The 22,615-nt window shown below is 41.0% G+C and overlaps 1 protein-coding gene across 3 annotated transcripts in view; it reads left to right on the top strand.

The window, feature by feature from the left end:
• The first annotated feature begins 604 nt into the window (after nucleotides 1-604).
• LOC307219124 (FRAS1-related extracellular matrix protein 1-like) overlaps nucleotides 605-22,615 on the top strand; it is a 105,713-nt gene continuing 83,702 nt past the window's right edge. For 2 of the 3 annotated variants that reach the window (XM_079982069.1, XM_079982071.1), the window contains exons 1-14: nucleotides 610-901; nucleotides 5,155-5,660; nucleotides 6,490-6,584; nucleotides 7,608-7,903; nucleotides 8,779-8,978; nucleotides 9,744-10,067; nucleotides 10,180-10,288; nucleotides 11,187-11,318; nucleotides 12,915-13,259; nucleotides 13,934-14,076; nucleotides 15,731-15,927; nucleotides 17,219-17,309; nucleotides 18,023-18,190; nucleotides 21,213-21,421. In XM_079982069.1, the coding sequence (XP_079838195.1) occupies nucleotides 5,421-5,660; nucleotides 6,490-6,584; nucleotides 7,608-7,903; nucleotides 8,779-8,978; nucleotides 9,744-10,067; nucleotides 10,180-10,288; nucleotides 11,187-11,318; nucleotides 12,915-13,259; nucleotides 13,934-14,076; nucleotides 15,731-15,927; nucleotides 17,219-17,309; nucleotides 18,023-18,190; nucleotides 21,213-21,421 (2,549 nt within the window). In that variant the 5' untranslated portion in view covers nucleotides 610-901; nucleotides 5,155-5,420. Of the gene's footprint in view, nucleotides 902-5,154; nucleotides 5,661-6,489; nucleotides 6,585-7,607; nucleotides 7,904-8,778; nucleotides 8,979-9,743; nucleotides 10,068-10,179; nucleotides 10,289-11,186; nucleotides 11,319-12,914; nucleotides 13,260-13,933; nucleotides 14,077-15,730; nucleotides 15,928-17,218; nucleotides 17,310-18,022; nucleotides 18,191-21,212; nucleotides 21,422-22,615 lie in introns of all 3 variants that reach the window. The other variant, XM_079982070.1, reaches the window with a different exon arrangement.

The raw sequence follows: 22,615 nt of genomic DNA, 5'->3' as shown, positions 1-22,615 counted from the left end.
TGCCAAAAGGGTAAAAATAAAAATAAAAATACCATTTGTATTCTCAAACAGGGAGTGGACTTTGGATACATCAAGATTCCTTAAATTGGGTCTCAATAAACTATCCTGGTAAGTTTAAGATCTGCTACAAAATTACAATGGAGGCAGGGGAAAGAGAACATGAAGGCAATTTAATAATATCACACTGTTTCCCTTCATGTTGGCCTTGTTTTCTTAATGGTTCAAGCCCCATTAAGCCCTCAAAAATATTCTGAAATACTTCTAACACATTCTAGGACTGAAGTTAGAATTTGTGCTGTGTGGCTCTTAATCATGTTTACTCAGAAGTTGGCCCCCCTGAGGTTAAGGTGGCTTCATGACTAGTAGGCAGGTTTTGGATTTCAGCCTTCACTTCTTGTATCTTTTCTGCAAAAGAGGTCAGCTGAATCCCTATTTGTCACGATTCCTTAATTATCATGGAGCCTCTAATCCAGGCCACAAATTCCTCACTGCCCATTCTCCCTGAGTCTGTCTGTCTCTCTCTCTTTTCCCCCCTTCAGAATGCGTATCTAATAGCAACCAATGACTTTTCCTATTTTCTCACTTGGAATCTGTTTTGGAGCTTGGAATTGCTATCTCACTTGAATCAGTAACATCTGTGAGTAGTGGGCCAGCTTGACTTAGACAGATTTCCTGCATTTTAAGGTTTTGTTTTTTTCCTTCCCCCTCTGAGGAGATTGCTCTGGGACAATTACATTTAATGCCTCTTATTTCTTTCCCTTGCTCTGGATTAGCTTGACTTGAAGGATTTGAAAGTGACTTTGAGGAACATTACCACCATTTTGAAAAAAAGTTCCACTTTCAAAGCACTTGAAAAGAAAAAGTTTGAGGGGGATTCCTAAAGCTGTATTGCAGCTTGCAGGTATGGCTTTGATTTTTCCTTTTCTTGGCAGGCTTGCTAGCTTTCCATTCCCTTTCAGAAACATTATTGGGTGACTAGAGGACAGGCATTTAAAAAAGGAAGAAAGAAAAACTGTTATATTAGACAAGAGCAGACAGAAAAGGTGCTGCAATTTCACGCTAAGAATTAAGTAGGCACTTTGACTTAAAATGCCAGTTAGAAAATATGCTTTTCAGTACAAATAGCATGATTGTGTACTTTTAAAATATATACTGTATCTGGTGTTTACAAAAGACAGAAGAGCATTATTTTATTAAATCCAAAATATGTTGAGATGTCTCCTCTCTCTGCCATAGGAATATCCTCTAGCAACACCCCCCCCCCAATTAAATGATTGTGCATTGGCAGACTAAAGGATGTGTTTGCTGCTATCCAAACTGCAGCTTTTCTGTTTTGAAGACTTCTTTGTCGTGGCAAGTGATCTTCTTGTTGCTGGTTCAGCAGACAACAAAGGTGTCACTCTCCCTTTCTAGATGGCTGTTAATAAATTATTCATGCAACTAGCTAGGAATCTGGATTTTCATGTGAATTGCAGTGGCATTTTTTTCTTCTTCTCCTGTAGACTCCCACCATTTAAATAGACTTTTTTTTTTTACACACCTGCATGCTTCAGGCAATCAGGTGTTTAAAATCACAGATGGGCTGTTCTGCTCTGTCTCTCTCCCCCTCCCCTCCAGCGAGTTGCTTATCAAAGGAGTCCTGTGGATACTTTTGTCTTTTTATCCATTCTTGTGTGGGAATTCTACCCACCCCCTAAACTAATTAGCATGAGGGGAAAGGGGACTCTAACGGGACTCTGCTAATTAGCATTGGGGATCCCGTAACTTGGCTTATTAATTTTAAACTTAAAAGATGCAGGTGCATTTTCAGCCTTGCTCTGTAGGAGAGGGAAGCTTTAGAACTCCTGTATTGCCCCTTGCAATTGAGAATAACTGGTTTGTGTGTGTAAAGTCTGTCAGCAAATTGTCTAACTGCTACTGGAACTGAGAACTGTGTACAATGAAAGGACTGATTATGTTCATACTACTCTGTTTTCCCATGGCAAAAAAAGAGTGAGCCCTGCAGCTAACAACAAAAGGTGGGTTACTAGCAGCCTCAGTGTCTCGAGGAAACAGATATTTTGCATAAGAGGATTTTTTAAAATCCAGATTTGTGAAAGGCACATAACTGCTGTTTGAGTTGTTGTTGTTTTAAGTTGGAAGGTGAAAAGTGAACATTAGAAAGCATAACCAGTTTCCTAGATGTGGTAATGAAGTAAAATAACTGTATGATAAAGGTGGATAAGATGTTGTTTTACAGCAGCAACAATATACAGCAATTAGAGATGCCCATATCAGCAGGGAGCCGCAGTGCACCTCATAAATGAGCAAGGCTTCTCTGACCGCTTTTGTACTGTAACAGGAATCATCAGTGTGTTGTACTTCCTGTTTTGGTGCTTCATCTGTAACATTCAAAAATGGAAAGTTTCCATCTTGTTCCCCCATATGAAGATACATGTAATGACTTAATGGAGGAGACTCATTGACTCTGTTTTTGAACTTTACAGAAGCAGTGGTATGCTTCCTGTTTTTAGCACTTAATGGAATGTGTGCAATCATCAGCCACACTCAGTTGATTTCCTGAAGGCACAAAGGCTTAAAGAGGTGGTGGGAATACACATGCAACTATTACCCACAACCTTCCCTTGTCTTGTGGACTGCTTTTCACACCTTCACGTGTTCAGCATTAAGATCTGCAGTGGGTTTAAAAATATGTTCAGTTCAGAAGCATCCCTGCAATTGAGAACTTTGCCTTATCAGAGTTTCCAAATGTGGGGAGGTTTCTGCATGTGTTCTGCTGAACACATGTGGAAACTCCCTTTGGGTGTGTGGAGATCTGAACAGTCAGCTGTATGTGGGGATGTTGGAACGACTACAGTTTTACTTCAACTCAAACACAGCAGGGACCTACCCATTCCTGACATCAGGCTTGGGAAAACGTAGACTTGGTTTGCCAGAAATGGCCTGGGCAGGCAAATCTCCAAGCCCTCTTGGGCCTAATTTGGCTCCTCACTGCTGACTTAGGCAATCTATGATTGTCATAGATGACAACCTGTGTGTTCTTTGCCTTTAAATGAACTTATGTGTTTTATATTTGGTCACTTTAAAAAATTGTGATACTTGGAGTTTATGCATTTGTATGTACATAATTGTGTTTTGGAGTCAAGATGCATTCATGCCAAACTCGGAGACTTATCTTCTGAAAACTAGGGGGATGGCCTAAAGGCAAAGGCCTGAAGGAAACAGATACATATATATACCAAAATTGTTTTCTCAAAATGTATTCTCAAACTCTCCCTGAAAGCCGAACAATGGGGGAAATAATTGACAAGGGATAAGTGCAAGATAGTAGGAACTCCCCACACTTATTTCTTTTAAGAAAAGATTGGGATTGGGGAGGATTTCAATTTGCTCCATAATTTGGAGTGAACTCCACTGATATAAATCTGACAGGCCATTCTTGGATCATAATATAGACATGTGCAGTGCTTTTTTTTCTAAAAAAAATGTTTAGGGGTATTCTAATTTTGACTCAAGAAAGTCACCCTTTTATAGTTCAAATTGAGAAAAATAAATACAGTAAATGGACAAAAGTACAAAGATTCACAAAATGTTTAGGGGTATGCATACCTCTGCGTGTCCCCAGAAAAAGAGCACTGGACGTGTCTATTGGATCACACCTAGCATGTTCAGGTCCTAGACAGAATTAATTTTCTCAACACTCCTAGTCCATAAAGAATAGGAGAGCAATTAAATGGTTTTCATTTTGGGGGGTCTTGGTAGCATGTAAATTAGTTCTCAGAGTGGGAGGAAATGGGAGGATTCTACAAATTAATTATACTATAAAGTAGTTACAATTTAATACTCTCTTTTACCATTAAATCTTATGGAATTGTAACAACCTGTCTGCATATTATTTATTGTGGCAGTAAAATAAATGTTGGACAAAATAATCTCTTATATTGTCTCATAAATGGTAAAAGGAGGAAGTATTTTTAAATATTACACCAATGTGTCTTGTCATTTATTTATGATAGTCGGGGAAGAATGGCTTGAGGAGCACACTACAGTGAAAACACCTCAGAAGGAGAACGGCCTTCTGGGTTTGTCTTCATTCCTGCTCTTGTTATCAAATGGCGTGATAATGGAAAGAGGAAGAAATAAAGTCACCACCTATACAGGCACATCCTGGGCTTCCAGAAATAGTTGACAATATTTAAGCACAATCAAATAAAAATAGTCAATTGATGGGTCAGTTTAGTTCAGCCTCTCATTTTTCTCACCCTTTGTTAGGACCAGATAAGCACAAGCTATATCCTGGGTGGAATATAGCGAGGAACTGTGTCAGAGACAAACTGTGGTTCTAGTTGACTCCCAAGCAATGGACACCAGCAGACTGGGATGGTTGCCAGCCTTGCTGAATGTGGAATAATATTTGAAAGGCATTTAGCTGTTTGTTTTTTACCGATAAGCAAGTGTTAAAACAGATGCAATAATAAAGCTGAAGGACATAATGGAGTTCATGTTGTCAAATAGCTTTAAACATGTTTTGTTGGAGGGCCTTTTACAGTGGCCTAGGAAAATGCATGTTGCATCTGCCTTCCAAACCTATTTCCCTCAGTATGTTCTTTCATGAAAAGAGGCAATGACATTTCCCACTAGGTGGAGTGAGGGAAAACATTGCAAGTATAATGGAAACCAACTTTCTCTGCCTTCTTGAGTGTGATTGCATCCTCATTGTAACTGAGTATTCATTTCATTATTATTATTTAAACATCCTTAATAAGATTACCTTGCTATTCACCCCACCGCAAATGACATTGTGTGTCTGCTGCATTCTGTGAGTTTTAGGGCACAATCTCAACCCACAACCCAGCAGAGGCAGGCGGGTAGAGCTGCTGTGCCCCAGAGACTTGAAGCTTTCTTCTGTGCCTCCTCTGTCCAAAGTCTATGAGAAATAAAATCCTCATTCCCCAAGTCGATAGGGAACAACAGCACGGGCAGAAGTCTTAAAAAAGGAATGATGTTGGCAGAGTGGAAGCAGAGAAACGTTGCATGGAAATTGGACCCAACTCATAGTAAACTTTCTCGTCGCATGTCTTCTAAGCTACTGTTCTGCATTTGCGTTACCTCTTCTTGTTCAAGTAGAGTAACTCTGATTTCTTTGAATAACAGGGGAGCGTTTGCTGTCCGCTGAACACTGTCAATTGGCACATGTGAATCACTCCATTGTAACATCCTAGCTCCTGAACTGCCTTAGAGAAAAGCATTACTGCTAAGTAACTTCGTTTTATTTCTTGAAGATAAAATGAGCCAAAGCACATTTAATCCAAGGGATAGCGGAAGTTCTATTTCTTGAGCAAAAGAGAACAGTAGTCCCAAAATACTATTGTAGCAATTCTTGCTTTGAATGACTTAAAGGAAGCAGCAGCACCAAGAAGATGGAAATTATGAATGCTTTCGTAGCATTGACTATTTTTATTGTCCTTGAGAATCTTGAACCTCTAAGAGGAGCCAAGCTGGTCCTGGTGAATAAAGAAATCCATGTTGAAAGAGGACGTGCTGTGTACATAACTGAAAATGAACTACAGTTCAATATTTCTAATGAGAGAGATTCTTGCAAGGTAGAGGTGGTTTTAAATGAGCCTGTGACACAAAGAGTTGGGAAACTTACACCTCAGGTAAGTATCATTAGTCCAGTTTCTTATTGGCTTAATTTCTAATTAGATATGAAATGCAAGTCAGTTTGAATGGAACAGCCATGTTAGCTTAGCCGTTCTCATGTTTATGGCTCCATTGTCTCTGTTCGAATCAAGTCATGTCACCAATCTCAGTTTGAATCAAGTCACATCCTTGCCCAACATTCACACACCATAAAATTGCCTCCTGAATATGAGCAAATTGTGAATGCCAATGTGTGGGCATGGAAAAACAGCTTGCACATGAGTGGTCTCACCCTGTTCTCCTTGGGTTGGCTCAGAAACGAGCAGAAGTCCCCCCCCCAACATCATAAATAACCCATCTCCAGTTCACAAGCCAATTCAGCATTTGCAAATAACCTACACGTTCACCCAATCTCCTCCTCTCACAACCCGCCTATTCCTTTCAACACAACTTTCCCATCTTGGACAGCAGAAGTGGTGCTCCAGGAACAGCAGAAGGTATCTCTATACCCTCCCTTCCCCTCTTCTGCTCAGCATCTTGTTTATGACCTCGGAGGGGAGGGGAAACCCCAGTTGCACTTGGGAAACCTATTATTCAAGAGTAATAGGGTTTTGTAGGGTTTGAGGAATTGAGAAGCTGGAGCCTAGGGGCACTAAGAGTAAGGGGTTTAAGGGCTGCTGGAGGGTAAGTGAATAATTTTCTGCCTTGGCTTTTCATTTGTGGTCCTGTACAGCTTGCCTCACTTTTGAATTGGGCTTTTACAAGCTTCATTCACTAGGCCTGAGCACTGAATTTTTGTGGAACAAGTCCATTTTGCTCATTATTTGTTTCTGTTTCTCCTGTTAGGTATTTGATTGCCATTTCTTACCCAATGAAGTGAAATACATCCACAATGGTTGTCCACTGCTAAATGAAGACCGTGTGATGTTGAGAGTATACAGGTTTTGCCTCATTTTCCTTGAATGCAGTTCTGCATGTATAATTATTTTAGGAGGATACATATATTTGTTAGCATTCCAGGCTCTTAAACAAGGGGGTGCATATTGCCTTGCTATAGATAGCGCCCCCCTCAGAGGGCAAAAAGCAGCTTCAGGGGGCCATTCTAGTGGAATAATTGCATTAAAGCAAAGGGTTAAGGGCAGTCTCCTTTACTAGTTTTCTGCTTTAGATTGCAACCTCCAAAGCTGCATTCTGTCTAAGATACATTTTTGTTGTTGTAAATTTTTGTCTGCAGTTCTATGTCATTTATCCATCCATAGCTTTTTCTTCTGTCATTTCAGGAGTGGCTGCTGAGCCTATAAATAATTCTGTCAAAGGGGTGGGGAGTTATTCCCCATAACAGTAATGGAGCTTTGCTTTTCTGGATTGGAATTTTGACCCAAACCAAATAAGGCAACCTCCAAAGCCAGGCATCCCCAAACTTGGCCCTCCAGCTGTTTTGGGACTACAACTCCCATCATCCCTGACCACTGGTCTTGTTAGCTAGGGATGATGGGAATTGTAGTCCCAAAACAGCTGGAGGGCTGAGTTTGGGGGTGCCTGTCCAAAGCACTTCAAGATCAAATCAGACTTGTTTCCAATATGCTGAACTGGGATCCGGACTGCAGCTTGTGTCCAATGCACACCCCTACTATCAATGGCTACTAGCTATGTTGGCTATGTGCTGTCTCTAGTACCAGAGGCTGTTATGCCTCTGGTCTGATCCAGCAGAGCTCTTTCTATATCATTATGTTTGTAATTTATTAACTGGTATTCTGTTGGAAAAATCAAAGTATATATTCTCTGTGCAGAATAATAAAAACAGCAGTCAAAAAGCTGATTCCTAGAATCAAGCAACCCTTAAAACTTTGTATATGGTACCCCTAAAATGTTAGGAGGGAAAGTTTTGTACTTACAGTCTTCTAAATTTCCATGCAAAGATTGTCACTGCTCACCAGGAAGTATTTGCCGTCTCTCTTTTACAGGTTTACAGAACTGGAGACCGCTGTAGAGACGTTTACTCTTCATATAGTGATAAGAAGCCCAAAACCAAGTCTTGTTCAGTTTGGACAAGTGTCTCTAGAAGTTCCAGAATTCTTCGGGATTTCTCAGCCAATTGACAGAAACATTTTGACTTTCAAGTATAACGGTTTAGGTAAAGCCTGCACAGTGAGGATCTTGTCGTCTGAATTACTGTTTCCTGCTGTTGGGCAAGTAGTTGTTGAGGACTCTAAAATACAAAAAAGTGAAGATGTGTCAACATACACCAAACAAAAAAAAGGTGATTTTTAATCTTATTTAACTCTCTCTCCCCTCCCCAGCTGTAAGCTCTTTCCCCAGAATTGCCTCCCTCTTTCTCACACTCAAAAATGTATTTCATCTTGAAACAGCTTGGTGTTGGCTTAGATGGAAGGCTTATTTCAAGCATCTGAGGGGACAGGGTGGCAGGATGGGACTCTACAGACACCCTGTTGGGATATGTGAGCTTGTAGACACTGAACTGGCATTACATGGCCTGCACTATGTACAGCAGATCTGGGGGGGGGGGGGAATCCCTGATCCCTCACCATTGTCCAGCATGCACGATTCAATCCTTTAGACCAACTGTCTAGTTAAAAGGGGACAGTAAGATGCTGGGAGACAACATTAATTGGGTTCTTTTTCAGTTGGAAGGAGAATGAAGAAGAATGCATTCCCACTGTCCTGGTGGGAATATCTACCCATGAATTATGAAAGTTTTGATCCAGATTAAAGCAAGGATGTATTAAATAGATAGTGTTTTATTTTATCTAGAGATCTTCTGTTAACCCAGTCATTTAGATAAAAGAGGTTCTGCTGAATATGCAAATACTGTAGGTCATCACTACTGAGCTAGAAGTTAAGTCTTGTGGCACTTCAGGGCATCAGAATTGCCACTGGATTGGCCATGGTTCTCTGGCATGCAGATCTGTGTCTTTCTTGTGCACAACCCCCTGTTTCAAAGATTGTGTAGCTTAAATTAGAAGATTGTGTAGTTTAAATTACAAGGTCATCCAAAGTTTTCATTCAATATTCAGAATATGTAAATCCCTTAAAGGTTGCTTGTGTTATTAAATAAAAGAAAGATCATTTAGAAGGTCAGAAATAGTTTGTTCTAAAGTTGTGTTTCCGCCTTAGCTGGACAATCCAAACCACCTTGTCCCAGCAATGGTGCCTGCCATTCGGGATTGAAAGAAATACACCTTCTAAAGATGAGCTGTGAAGACTTTCTGGAGATGAGACTTAGGTACCAACACCTCAGTCCCCCATCACCTGATAAGGATTATATATCCATACAAGTAGAAATCAGAGACAAAAAGAGCAGATTTCAGCTACAGGTGAGGATAATGCAGCGAATCATATTTTCCACACAACTTTCTGTTGTTGTTCCATACTCCCAACCTCCCTCCAAAAAAACTCTAGGAAAAAATTACTTGCATGTTAATTTCCCTGGCTGTGTTTCAGATTCAGTACATGCTGATTGTGTGGCAAGATGGACACTTTATTGAACCCAGGAGGAGGAGGAACTAAATATAGCATCTCTCTCTCAGCGGAGCTGATGAAGTGACCCTGCTTCCCATTCTGCCCCCTACCTCACCCACTGCTGCACCTTAATGGGATGTAATATTACTATTACAATAGTATTTGGAAATTCAGTATAGTTCGCGGATTCATTGCATTAGTCATGTATCTGTCATGAAATTTGTACTGAGAAGTGCAAATTTCAAAGGATGTCTGTTTTTTTCAGTTTGCATATTGTGAATTGGGTGTTTTTGCCTTTTAATGCCAAGCTGAATTCAATTTCTCCCCAGTCCTACTTGGAGCACATTATTCCAGACAAATGACTACCAGATACCACAAAATATATGTCTTAGCATTTGCTCCAAATGTTCTAAAACGGACCCTATTGATCATTTCCTCCTCCTCTGAAAACCAGACTTTTGAATCTGATAACTAATAGTTGTTTTCAATAGTTATCTTTTTTTTTGTAATAATACCCAGTTGAACCCAAATAAAGTTCCTTGAACTACATTTAAAAGCAATATATTAATGCCCCTCTTCTGCACTGACTGTGAAGAGACATTTGGTTTCCTTGTTTGTAGGCAGAAAATGTGTGGATTCCTGTAAGGATAAAAGGGACCATTCCAAACAGACAACCTCAAGCTGCATTCATGTCCATGTTCATCTTGGAGATAGATGAGTTCATTCTTACTCCTCTCACGACAGTGACTTTGGATGCCGAAGATGAAGAAACCCCGAGGGAAAGATTGCTATTCAACATTACTAAACCTCCTCCTCAGGGATATGTTACCCACCTGGATGACCACTCCAAGGCCATTACGTCTTTCACTTGGCAGGATTTGTATGATATAAAAGTTGCTTTTCAGCCATCTAATATCTCTCATTCTGAGAGACAGAACTATGAGGTGAGAGATGGGATGTGGCTGCTCCCCTCCCCTGGTGCTCACAAGCTAGTCTATGCCTACAGCTCAACAGTCACAAAGGGACTGAATTAATCTTTTCTCTCTCGCTCGCTAGGTTGAGTTTCAAGCAATTGATAGCCTCTTCATGAACAGCTTCCCTATCATGGTCCATTTTTCAATTCGAAGTGCAGTAACAAATGCTCCTAGAGTTGCATGGAACACAGGTAAGGAAAATCCCCTTTCAGATTTTCTTCACAGATGGGATGGTACAAATAAATTTGATTTCAAAGAGAAAAGCATTCTACAGTGGTAACTGGACATATTTATCATCCATATGAAAGATGTGCTTTATACTTACAGTATAGTGGCCCCATCTGAACTATACATCTGAACTATACCACAACTTTAGTTCATTCGGGTTGCTGAGAGTTGTTTGGCCGTCCCCTATTCCCTTCTAACAGCTACAGTTCTGACAGTGAACAATCAATTCCCCTACCCAGGGAACTCTGGGAATCTTAGCTCTCGGGAGGGGAAAAAATGTGAGTTCCCAGGAATATTTGGGTGAAGCAATGACTGTTTTAAGTGGTATGATACTGCTTGAATTGTGATGGGGCCAGTGACAGGATTACAGTAACAACCCTATTATCCAAATATGACAAACCCATGTTACTATCAGTACTTCCAGATGGGTCTTAAGTGTGGAATTGGTGTTACTCATGCATGGAAGTTTTTCCAGTGCGGACACAAAATGCCAGCCCATATTTCCCTCCCAATTTAAGCTGGATTTACCTTTTCCAGGGAATGTCTGACATGTAAAAAAAGAGAACCTACAAACCTATTGGCAGTGACCCATTTGCAATATCTCAATGACCTGCTTGCTAATTAAACATCCCTGAATAGGATCCTGCCTCTTGCTTTTGTCTCGCCATGTTTTTTAAACTGTACTCCTAAGTATCAAACCAGTTAACTTTTCTGAATTTCCCCCACAATTGCATCACTTTTCCACCTAGTGCAATTGCTTACGCTGAAAGCAAAGCTCATGGTGCCTTTAATGCTGAATTGCTCTATGAGCTCATTCAGAGCCACATGACTTCATTGTGTTTGAAATACCTGCTTATATAGGGCTTGACTTGTTGGAAGGACAGTCTCGTCCAATTACCTGGGAGTCTCTTCAGATTGTAGATAATGATAACCTTGATGCTGTTCAGCTGCTTGTGGTGGAAGGCTTATATCATGGCTGGCTCACAATCAGAGGTATGTAGCTTCTTAGTCTCAAATTTGTGGAATTTAAAATTGAAAGTTCCCATGTGTCTCTCCCCCCCCCCCCCCCCCCCCGGAATTAGAGTACAAAATAAAAATTAGAACTTTTCAACCAGACCTTTGCTTGAAGCAAAATAGATGGTTTCATTGTGGTGGAAAGTGCATCCTTTTTTTGGATGTGGAGGAAAACATTATGAAGATACTGCTAGAAACCGAGTTGAGCTTTAACTTGCCTAAGTGGCAAGACAGATGACAATATTTTCATCTGTAATAATGTTCAGTTATTGATCTATTTCCTTCATTTGTAAAGGCACTCAACGGTGTCAGTATTTTGCAGAAGGCATTTAAGAACATACCGGGAAATTTAGGTTTGTGCAATTAAAGTACTTTGTTATTCTAGCACAAAAATACCCCACTTTAAAAAGGGAACAGACTTTTTGAGTTTAGGAAAGTGACAGAGAAATGCATTGAAAAGTGTGGAGTGAGTTAATGATTCATGCAAAGATGTATAGACATCCTGCAAACAAACCAGAACAAATGCTCAATAAAGACAAGATACAAACTAACCTCTGTGTAACCTTTGTGCAAGTAAGTCAGGGCTCCTACATGTAAGTAAATGTGACCTGGATTCAATGGGTTGTCAAATCAAATTATCCCACTACTTTTTCAGCATGGATATTAATATTATGTCAGCTAATATATCCATGCTACAAGCATGTTATCCTAGGGTTATCAGATGTCCCCGTCCCCGGATTTGCAAATCTGTCCCTGGACAAACTCCATCCCTGGAATGTCCCCAGATTTGAAAATCTGTCCTTGGGAAATGAGGCAGCCTCAGCAGCCCGGTGCCAGCTCTGGCTGGCTTCAGGAGTTGCTCACTGCCTGCTGCCGTGGCGCCCGCCATTTTTTCTTGCTGGAACTTCCGGTGAGGAAAAATGGCTGGTGTCATGGCAGTGAGCAGCTCCTGAAGCCAGCCAGAGCCAACTGTGCTACCAGGTTGACTCCGGGCTGCTGACTGCCGCTGCTGCCGCCACTGCTGAAGGGGAACCGGGGACGTCTGGTGGTACAGATATCCTGTCCCCTTCCCCCTTTGTTTTGACTGATCAGGGGAAGCTCGGGAGTTGCAGGTGGGCGGCTGTTGCCCAGTTTTTTAAAAACTCTGTGCATTTATGTTTCACAGGGTGCAAAAGAAGGGCTTTGCACCTTTATATAACATGCACGTGTGCTTGGGCCCAGGGTCTTTGGCCTCACCATCCCCACTTCTGACTCCCTGTTGCTACTCAGCTTAAAAAAAAATAATTAAAAAAATGTGTCCCCGGATTCATTGAAAAAAATCTGGTAACCATATGCTATCCAATCCATCCAGTTTTGCTACATAACGACAGCATAGTACCAGGCTCCCATTCACTGGAGAATATGTGCATAGGCATCAAATTATATGTATCCAATCTATTAAATTGACTAGTCTTTAGGGAAAGAAACTATATCTAAACATAGGTAACTACAGCCATGCTGCTCCACTGTATTAAATAGATGCATGTTAACCAGTAGCGAGAAGAACTGCTGTTTTTCTTCTTTCGTCTTGTGTAGGTAACAAAGGCTTCAGGTTTGCAGTGAAAGATCTCAGGGATGGAGTTGTCCGTTACCATCATGATGACAGTGATACAACCAAGGATGACATAGTCTTCAGAATTTTTGATGAAAAGCACAGTGCTAGACACAGATTTCCTATTAACATTCTTCCAAAAGACGACACCCCACCATTCCTAGTGAACAATCTTGTCTTTGAGTTGGAAGAAGGCAGCACAGTTCTTATTGAAAACCATATGCTTATGGCTACTGATTTTGATTCGAGTGATGATTATATCCTCTACAAAATATCCAAGCCACCCAGTGCTGGAGAACTTATTAAGCAACACTTCCCAGATGGACCAGGTAGTGCTGGGGTTGGGAACCTCAGACCTGGGATCAAATGTTTCTCTTTTCAGCCCTTGAGCCCCTGACCAGGCCATATCCTCTCCCAAGACCACACCCCTCACTAGTCTTGCTCTATGCTCTCCTTGATTGCTTTTGTCTGGCTGAAAATGCACTTGGACTGTAATAAGACCTTTTCCTTATATGGATGGAGGATGAGAATATGTGGGTGGGAATCTGTAGAAATCTGTCTTTTGATTGGCTGGAATACACCCTAATATATATAGGTAAGAGTCTCATCCATTGCTCTGCCTTGAAAGTTACTGGGAATGTGACCCTCATTCTGAAAAAAGGTAGAGTAACTATGTCTATTAAAATGAACATGCCATTATTAATCAGAACAATAGCTGTTAATATATTAATCCAGATAGCTGGTTGTTGAACCAGTCATGCAATATTTCTAGGGTGAGATTAGAAGGCATGGAAGGAGGAGACCCAGCTGTTTATATTCAAAAGATGATTTTAAAAGGACAGAACATGCTTCAAACATAGAAGAGCTGCTGATAATCAGTGTAGATGGCATTAGGGATACAAGAGCCAATGGTCTGGTTCCAATATGAAACCTTAATGTGAAGGAGAAAAATGAAATGCAGTATTTTCTGAAATTGGTTTTTGTGCTTTGTTGGATTCTCAAGGTATCCCTGTGTTTAGCTTTTACCAAAGAGATCTCTTCCACGGGCTTATTTACTACCATCATTTTGGAGGGGAAATTTTTCAAGACTCGTTTGAGTTTAACTTAGCTGACAGCCAGGAACCACCGAATCTCTCAGATCCTCAGGTAATTTGTTTTACAATTTCTTGTGAAAAACCAAGTAGCAGCAGAGGAGAATCCTAGAGGAAAGATCTAAATAACTTGATTTGAGCTCCATGGGAATATCTCCATGGATGTTTCTTCTAATTCTCATCTTATTCCTTAACTTAGATGAGAAGTCAGCTCCCCACCCTGGCTCCAATTAAAAATATGGATGATACTCTCATATTATAGTGCATACATGACTATGCATAAAGTATCAATATGCATACTATTTATTTTATTTTAAAAAGAAATTTATATACTGTCCTTTGTCAAGCAAGATAATGTAAATACATATACAAAAATTAAGAAGCAGTGCTGTATAAGGTCAGAACCCAAAAAATCTCCATCCTTAGCATTGGACAAAAGTTTAGGGTTCTATGATAAATGTGTGCATCCTTTCACTACAAGAAGAGGTCCAGCCTGAAACATACACGAACTTGTGATCTTTACACCTCTAGCAGGAATAATGATTGCCTACCTTTTTAGATATTTGACATTTCTTCCATTCAGCTATTTACCTGCTGGAAAACAGAAGGAACTGTATCTTTCTCTCCTTCCCTCTCCAAAATCTCCAGAGCTCTGCAGGCAATGTGGCCAACAGCAAAAGCTCTGGTTCTGTTGCCTCTGCTTAATTCAGATACCATCTATGTCAGGGGTCAGCAATCTTTTTCAGCCGTAGGCCGGTCTACCATCCCTCAGACCATGTGGGCGGCCAGACTATATTTTTTTGGGGAAATGAACGAATTCCTATGCCCCACAAATAACTCAGAGATGCATTTTAAATAAAAGCACGCATTCTACTCATGTAAAAACACGCTGATTCCCAGACCATCTGCGGGCTGGATTGAGAAGGCGATTGGGCTGCATCTGGCCCCCGGGCCTTAGGTTGCCTACCCCTGATCTATGTTATGCACAGTCTTCCTGGTACTCCTCAGCTTGTATATCTGACACTACCCTAGAAGAAGGTTTGAACAAAGATGTTGCCTCTTTACAGGGCCGTGTGTGTGTGTGTGTGTGTGTGTCTTAGGGTGCAAACACTGTGAAGCTTATGACACACAAAGTGAAGCTTGCAGAGAAGATGATTTCTATGAGAACCATCTTTGCTCGAAGAAATGTTATAATTCATACCCTTTCTTCTCTTTTTATATTACTAACTGCAGTAGCACTGTTGGCTTCCTGAATTATTAATCAAAACAATTTGGAACTGACACTAAAGACTAAAGGTTATTTGGTTATTCTTCACGTTGGAAAAACCACAAAAACAAACTATATGAGTACCTGATGCTACACTTAGGCAATCTTTGTGATTTATATGGTGGTGCAAGATGTTCTCAAGCAGTAAATGCTGTTTTTAAGGCATATATCCATGTTCTCCCAAGCCATTTAATTACAGTCTAAGTGCTTCAGGTTTTTGCACTAAGCTCCCCTTGCTGGGTTTCATGCTGCTTTTGTTTTAATTATGTTTTTGTGCTTTTTTTCCTGACTGAGCTTTCTGCTTTGAGACATTTGTTTGTTTTACGGGTTTTTATTGCAAATTATATTTTCCATTACATTGTCTACACAAACATCCCATTACTGAATGGGTGGTATACAAGTGAAACAGATCAATAAACAGGGTTTTGCGACTGTCTTATAGATTGTGATGATTCACATCATGCCAGTGAAAGACCATTTGCCAGAAGAAGTCCCTGGGACAATAAGGCACCTTGTGGTCAAAGAAACAGAGATAGTACACATCACAAAGGACCACCTCCATTTTACAGATGCTGAATCCCCAGACAGCCAACTTATGTATACAGTTACAAAGCCATGTTTCTCTCCCGCTTCCCCTGGGTATGTAAGTCTCTATGCATCAACGAAGGAAGAAACTCTCAAAGGATGTATCTAAGCGAAAAGGCATTTGTGTGTACATTAACACTATACAGGTGTTGCTATCCTCAGGTGAATGCTAATTGTAAAACAAGTAGTCTCAGTCTCCTTCAGGACGGATACCTACGCTGGGTAAATTTCACCTCTCCTTTCGCTTAACTAACCCATTTTGTAGTAAAAGCTCACCCACTCCCAGGGAGTGGAAATAATTCTTCTGTGGAGCTGCTCCTGCCTGCAGCCACTGTTGAGGGAACTCTTGAGTACTCTGCTCTGTAAAGGAAGAATGACAAATATAGTCAATTTCGCTTCCTTTCTTCTCTCTCCCACCCCCCGCCCCCTGGGCCTCACCCCTAAATCATAGCAGAACTGATTTCAGAAGTGAATTGGGGGTGGGGGCAATATCAACTTTTCCCATCGAAAGCAGTGTCTCTCTGTGTGACATGGTGTATACTAAATGTTTTTTCTTTAGGAGAGATTTATGAACTTCCCACTTCTTAATCTCTGGAGGCTAGTTCAAGGCAAGTGACACTGGCAAAATGTGTTGTCAATGTCACTTCAGTTTGGCCTGAAGCTGTAGCAAGACTCGCTATCCTTTGTACTTAGTGCAGGGCTAGCTTTTTAGGTAAGGTAATAGGAGAGGGTCCTCAGGAAAGGGAAACTGTATTCCACCAGGCTACACCTCCAAACCAACTGGGACAGGAGGACTACATCAAGCACCTGGAAAGGCTGGCTGAACTAAAATGAGGATAGAAGCTTCAAAAATCACTACATACATATTCTTCTTTTAAAAAAAAGAAAAAAAGAGGAGACCTGGAAGATAAAAAATGCAATGGTTTAGGAGGAACAAAATTTGGATTCTGAGAAGTGAATGGGTGTCATAGGGGTTCCCATACTAGAGAAAAAGTCTAGTGTGCAAATGTCCAAGAAGTCTTGCAACATGAACTTCCATGAGATGTGAAGCCCACTTTATTAGTTACATGGTAGAATTTTAACACTTTCTGGCCCATATATTATATCTCTAGCAATTCATTTCAATTTGCTCTGAAAAACTGCTTTTCCTCTCTTGTATTTAATATACTTGCCCCAACTGTTGAGACTAATTGATACAGATGCGTCAATTGTCTTAGCCTAAAAGCTCATGTGCCAATAAGTGTGTTTTAAGATGCTGTTGCAGTCCGTGTCAATTTTAGACATGTCTACTCTTTTAAATATATATTAAAAATTGTAATTCTCCCCCTTACCTCCTGTTCTATAGAGTGTATGATGCAGGAAAGCTTATTTTCACAGACAGCATGAAAAATTTTGTGAAAAATTCTTCCATTCCTTTCCTGTCATCTTTCACACAGGTAAGTGGACCTAACAATAACTGTTGTCTTGCTTCAAGTCCCTTGCGATCTGTCATTCTCAGAGACCCCAATAGCCACAGTTATACAGAGCGTGCTTGACGAAGTGTCCTGGGTGCAATGATTCTTCAGAATTGTAATGAGGATCGAGACTTTCTTGGGAACTACGATGCAGCTGTAGGTTACAGAAGCCCCCTCACCTTTTAGGAAGCAGGGCAGGATAGCTATGAAAGGGCTGAGCCCAAGGCCAAACCAATGAGCTAAGTCCAAACTTCAGAGAGGTTTAGCCTAGAAGTTTCAGGTTGGACTTTGAACTCATCATGTCCCAACTTTGCTTAGATCATTGATCATCACCACTAGGGAAAATTAAAGAATTCTACTTCCCAAACCTAGAACATGATAAGACTACTCACCTCACAGTGGGTCTGTGTAATTAAGTAGAAGGGGAGTATCTGGAGGTGTTGCTGGACTCCAAATCCTATCAGCCCCGGAAAACAACTGAAAATCACCAGGGCAATCTGGTTTTGATACGCTATGGAACCTAATTTACTGCTGCATTGTTTAACATGCTGTTGATGACATCTCTCAGCTTATGCACTAAGGGAGTGATATATGATTAAATGACAAAATGAATTGGGTGGTTGCAGTAGCTGCAAAGTGGAGATTTAAATTTATGAGACTCACGCAATGCAATCACTTCCATTTCCTACAACCAGCATGCCATAACGCATATGAAAGTGGCATACATGCCCCCATTGATGGAGATGGGCCCTGACCCATTGTTTGTACAGTTTGAATTCTCTGTCAGTGACCAGCAGGAAGGAGTGATGACTGGTCTCCTCTTTAACATCACAGTGATGCCTGTGGATGATGAAGCACCTGAGGTATTTATCAAGAATCTTAATTAACTGCTTGCCTGTGATGCCGTCTTAATGATCATTAAGCTTGTAAAGCAGAGGTGGGGAACCTGTGACTCTCCTCAGTTTGTTATACTCCAACTGCCATCAGCCAGCAGGACTAATGGTCAGGGATAATGGGAGTTGTAATCCCATGAATATCTTGAGGAACACAGATTCCCCATCCATGCTGTAGAGCAGGGATGTCCAATAGGTCGATCACGATCTACTGGTCGATCCCTGTGAGGTTTTGGTCAATTGCGGTTGATCGCTGGCCCCCTTGCGGCCCCGGCCCCTCGCCCTGCCTTCCATTGTTGGAGAATGGAAGACAGAGTTTACAAACCGAGGCTGTCCCGCCTGCCCCCCAGCGATCCTTCGGTGAGTTGCTGTTTCTCTTTGACCCCAAAATAATGCAAAAATGGGGTTTCCCCCCTCCCTAAAAAAAGCTGAACAACTTTGACCTGAACCCTAATAAAATGGGGCCTTTCCCCTCCCTTTAAAAAACTCCTTTCATAGAACTACTAAAATGGTGTTAAAAGAATAAACACTTGAATAGACAAGAGGCTTCTCTGTTCTTGATCCTTCAGATTATTTTGAGCTAAAACCCTGTTTGGATGGCAGATTTCAAATTTCCTAATGATCGTGGTATTAGAAACTTTGCAGATCTGCTACAAGGGTACACTTAAACTATTTTAAAAAGCAACAACAATCTATTATTTCTGATAACTGGGAGACCAAAGATTGCCATCCATGCAGAAGCCAATGTAATTCCAAGTTCAAATTGTTAAAAACAACAACAACAACAACAACAACAACAACAAACAATCATACACAGATTGTGCAGAGTACTTGCCCCACGCTCATTCCTTGGTCACCCTGCTCTCCTGGTACTATCACTGCATTGTTTGCTTTCCCTATTCACAAATATTTCATTTGGAAATACATAAACAGAGCAAGAGGCTGAGTTCATTGGGTTATGTGTTGTGATTTCTTCAGGCAGCTGTAGGAAGTGGAAAGATTTATAGTGTTAAATTATTTACTCTATTCCCTGAATAATACTTAAGGGTTCGTTCAAATGGAAAACGGTGTGTTCAGCTTTCCTCCTTTTCTCCTTCCCCTTCCCCCTGCTCCTTTTTATATATATATAAAAACCCCACCACCACAACAAACCCTATAAAATGCTTTAAGTACCTCTGAAGCCATCCTGTGAGCTGGTTTTCTCAAAGTCATCCTTCTAACTGTGCCCTTTTTGGCTTCAGTCACAATAATTGCTCGTTATGTAGGTTAGCTTATTTCCACAAATCCATAAGCTTCTAGACTTTAAAAACCACCACACGGGAAGAGAGCATTTCATATGAAATAGAAAAGCTTCTTTGCTGTAGTTTTAGGACAGAGCTTAAAGCAGCTTCAGTTCTGAATTCAAGATAACTGGACCTGCGTATCTAGTGTCTCTGCTTATTTTCTTTTTTTTTCTTAATTCCTGGGAGGTAGCAATCTTTCCGTTTTTTAAAGAGAAAGCACCTTTCCACACAGTCTCCCTTGAGCATCACTGGGTAGCCCATGGCCTCTAGTTGCCTCAGTACCTGTTAGGAGACAATAATATAAAGACTGAAAGATACCAAATCTTCTGTAATGAGTAAAACAAACTAGGAAAGTGTTCTATCCTTCTGAGTTGGAGGCCAAGAGGAAGACAGGCAGCTCTGTATTTTAAATTATCAGTATATGAGATTGCTCTGTAAGAACAGCATTTCCATGAGCAGCACGACAAAAACAAGTGCATCTTAAATGGTTTTCTTCTACCTGCTGTTTGATTAATGACTCAAGGTCAGACATATTATGGCTCACCTGCCAGTGTTAAATGCCTTTCCTAAAAGGATTGTCCTCCTGAGAGAGCTAGCATCCTTTTTAGCACAGGTTTTCCAGCTACATGCTGAAGGTAATGGTTAGGCTTGCCAGCTGGCTTTTGGGAAATGCTGTAAAGTTCCAAGAAATGGACTCACAGCTTTTTGGACACAAACTATAAGCCAGCTCGAAGAATACCCCAGTTACTCAATCCTTCCTAAGTTTTCTAGAAGCCTGAGAAGTGGGTTTGGCGTAAGGTAAGGATTATGGAGGGGAGAGAAATTCACGTTGGTTCACATTTTAATGTCAACCTAGCTAATTTCCACTTCCTAAGGCAATACATGAACCCAAACACAGCTATCTTTTGAAATGTACACATTTCTGAATTTTGCAGTCCAGTTCTTCAACGGAAAAATGTGTAGAAAACGTGTAGAAAGTGCCCTTAAAAATACATATCAGTTGATATAACATGCAAAAATGTAGTATATTAGGAAAATTGCCTGCAATGTGTATATTAGGCAAAAGAGCATACAAGGCTTGCTATTCACTCACAATGTGTTCTTAAGAAATCATCTGTCAGGCAAGTGTTCACATAACGAATCAACACTTTCTATTGATTCCTATGGGAGAATTTATAATGCATTCCCAAACATGGAATTTTGACCCCAAACGATGATAAAACAAGGGGAAACCCAGTAAAACTCTCTGAAACCTCGCAAAAGGCAAACAAAGGAGGAGATAATGCTATATTTGTCCAATCTTTGTGCCTCCCTCCATGGTTTCTGGCAAAATGGCTGCTATGGACCAGTAACACTGAAACAAGTAAGACTTGTTTAAGACTGCTTATTTACAGTACTACATGCAGGTCTGGCTGAATCTGAATCTGTGATGTGTATAGCAAGGTTTGGGTACTACTTCCTCTTGTTTGGATAAAAGGATTTATAATATAACGGCTAGAAATAACTCAGAAGTCCTTGCAGTCTCTGGAGAGACTGCCAGCTATAGTAGGCTGTAGCAGCACCAGGTTAGATGGTCCAATAGTCTGACTTAATATTACAACTCCAGATTCTCATTGTTCTATAGTTGTATTGTGGTTTTATCCCATGTATATTGGCATGCTGTGTCTTGAAGTACTTGAGTGCATTTTGTGAACTTATGACTGTTTTAGATTTTCACCAATCATCTGAAAATAGAGGAAGGTACAAGCACATTCATCACTGAAGAACATCTAATGGTAACGGATGTGGACACTAAGAACAGTGATATCCAAATTGAATTGAAGAAATTGCCTTTACATGGACACATTGAACTACATGGACTTGTTATGTCAGAAGGGGATAAATTTACCCTTTGGGATTTACACTCTTCCAAAGTTCGGTAATTTTAATCTTTTTATGTATTGTATATAATGGCTCGAGCCAGTAACATGATCCACTCTTCTTTTAGCTGTTGTTTTTTTAAGGATTACAACAAAGATGGGGAAATTATGGTCCATGGGCTTCCCCATTTGATCTACAAGGCCATTTTGGGCAAGCCACACACACCAACCTACATGTGATGTCATACATGATGTCATCTGTGAGGCTGGTAAGGGTGTAGCTTCAGAGGAACAATTGGGAGATTAAAGTGAGCTCACGATGGCTCCTTTGCTCCTGGAGGGAAGAGTATTTTCAATAGAAATCTTTTTTAAATGAAGGAAAATCTCCATTCTAGCAGCAATTTCAGTGGAAACCTCTCCTCCCTCCCAGTGCTGCTCCTTGAAGCTCTGAAGTTTATAGTGCAGGGCAGCTTTCAAACTGCCCCACATTGCTTACAAAAAAGGCTTTCGAATAGTGCAGTGGTGCTCTTTGACGTTCTATCAGTCGGGGCTTCAAAGCACAGCATCACCTAGCATTGTGGTGATGTCAGGTGATTGGCAGGTAGGTGGTGCTGCTCACCTGTGAAATTTGCCCCAGCATGGGTGAAGAGATAAGGATCTAGCCCAGAGCTGGCCCACCAATGTGGCGGGGTGAAGCAGCTGCCTTGGGTGGCGGAAGCCCATGAGTCTGCATCTCCTTGGGCACCCCACCCACCACATCACCCCACCCACCACATCACCACATCACCGGCAGCATTGGTACCAATTTCCAGTGAGATCTCAATGGAATCTGCTGCCGTCCTTGCCAAGTCATGCTACCACAGTGCAAACTAGGTAAGGGATGCTTCAGCAGGGGCAGGGCAGGAATGCAGCATTTTGGTTTTAGAACTTAGCTTAAATGTAGAGGGTTTTTAAAGGGATGCTTACCTGCCACGACTGATCTTCCCACTGAGGAAGGAATCTCAAGGCTGCCCAGAATATAGTTTGAACACTGCCACTCTGGTCCTCAGTAATCAAATTAAAGAAGGCAAAGTCCTCTAACTCAGTGGCAGAACATCTGCTTAGCATGCCAAAAGTCCAAAATTCAATCCCCAGAATCTCCAGGTAAGGCTAGAAATGTCTGAAATCCTGGAAAGCCCATGTCAGCCAGAGCATACCAGGTATAAGAAACCTTTTCAAGAAAAGGTTTTCTTTTCTAGCCCCATTCTCCTCTG

This window comes from Podarcis cretensis (genome assembly GCF_951804945.1).
Source record: "Podarcis cretensis genome assembly, chromosome: 6".
In the NCBI taxonomy this organism is placed as follows: domain Eukaryota; kingdom Metazoa; phylum Chordata; class Lepidosauria; order Squamata; family Lacertidae; genus Podarcis; species Podarcis cretensis.
This window is presented reverse-complemented; position numbering and strand designations above follow the sequence as displayed.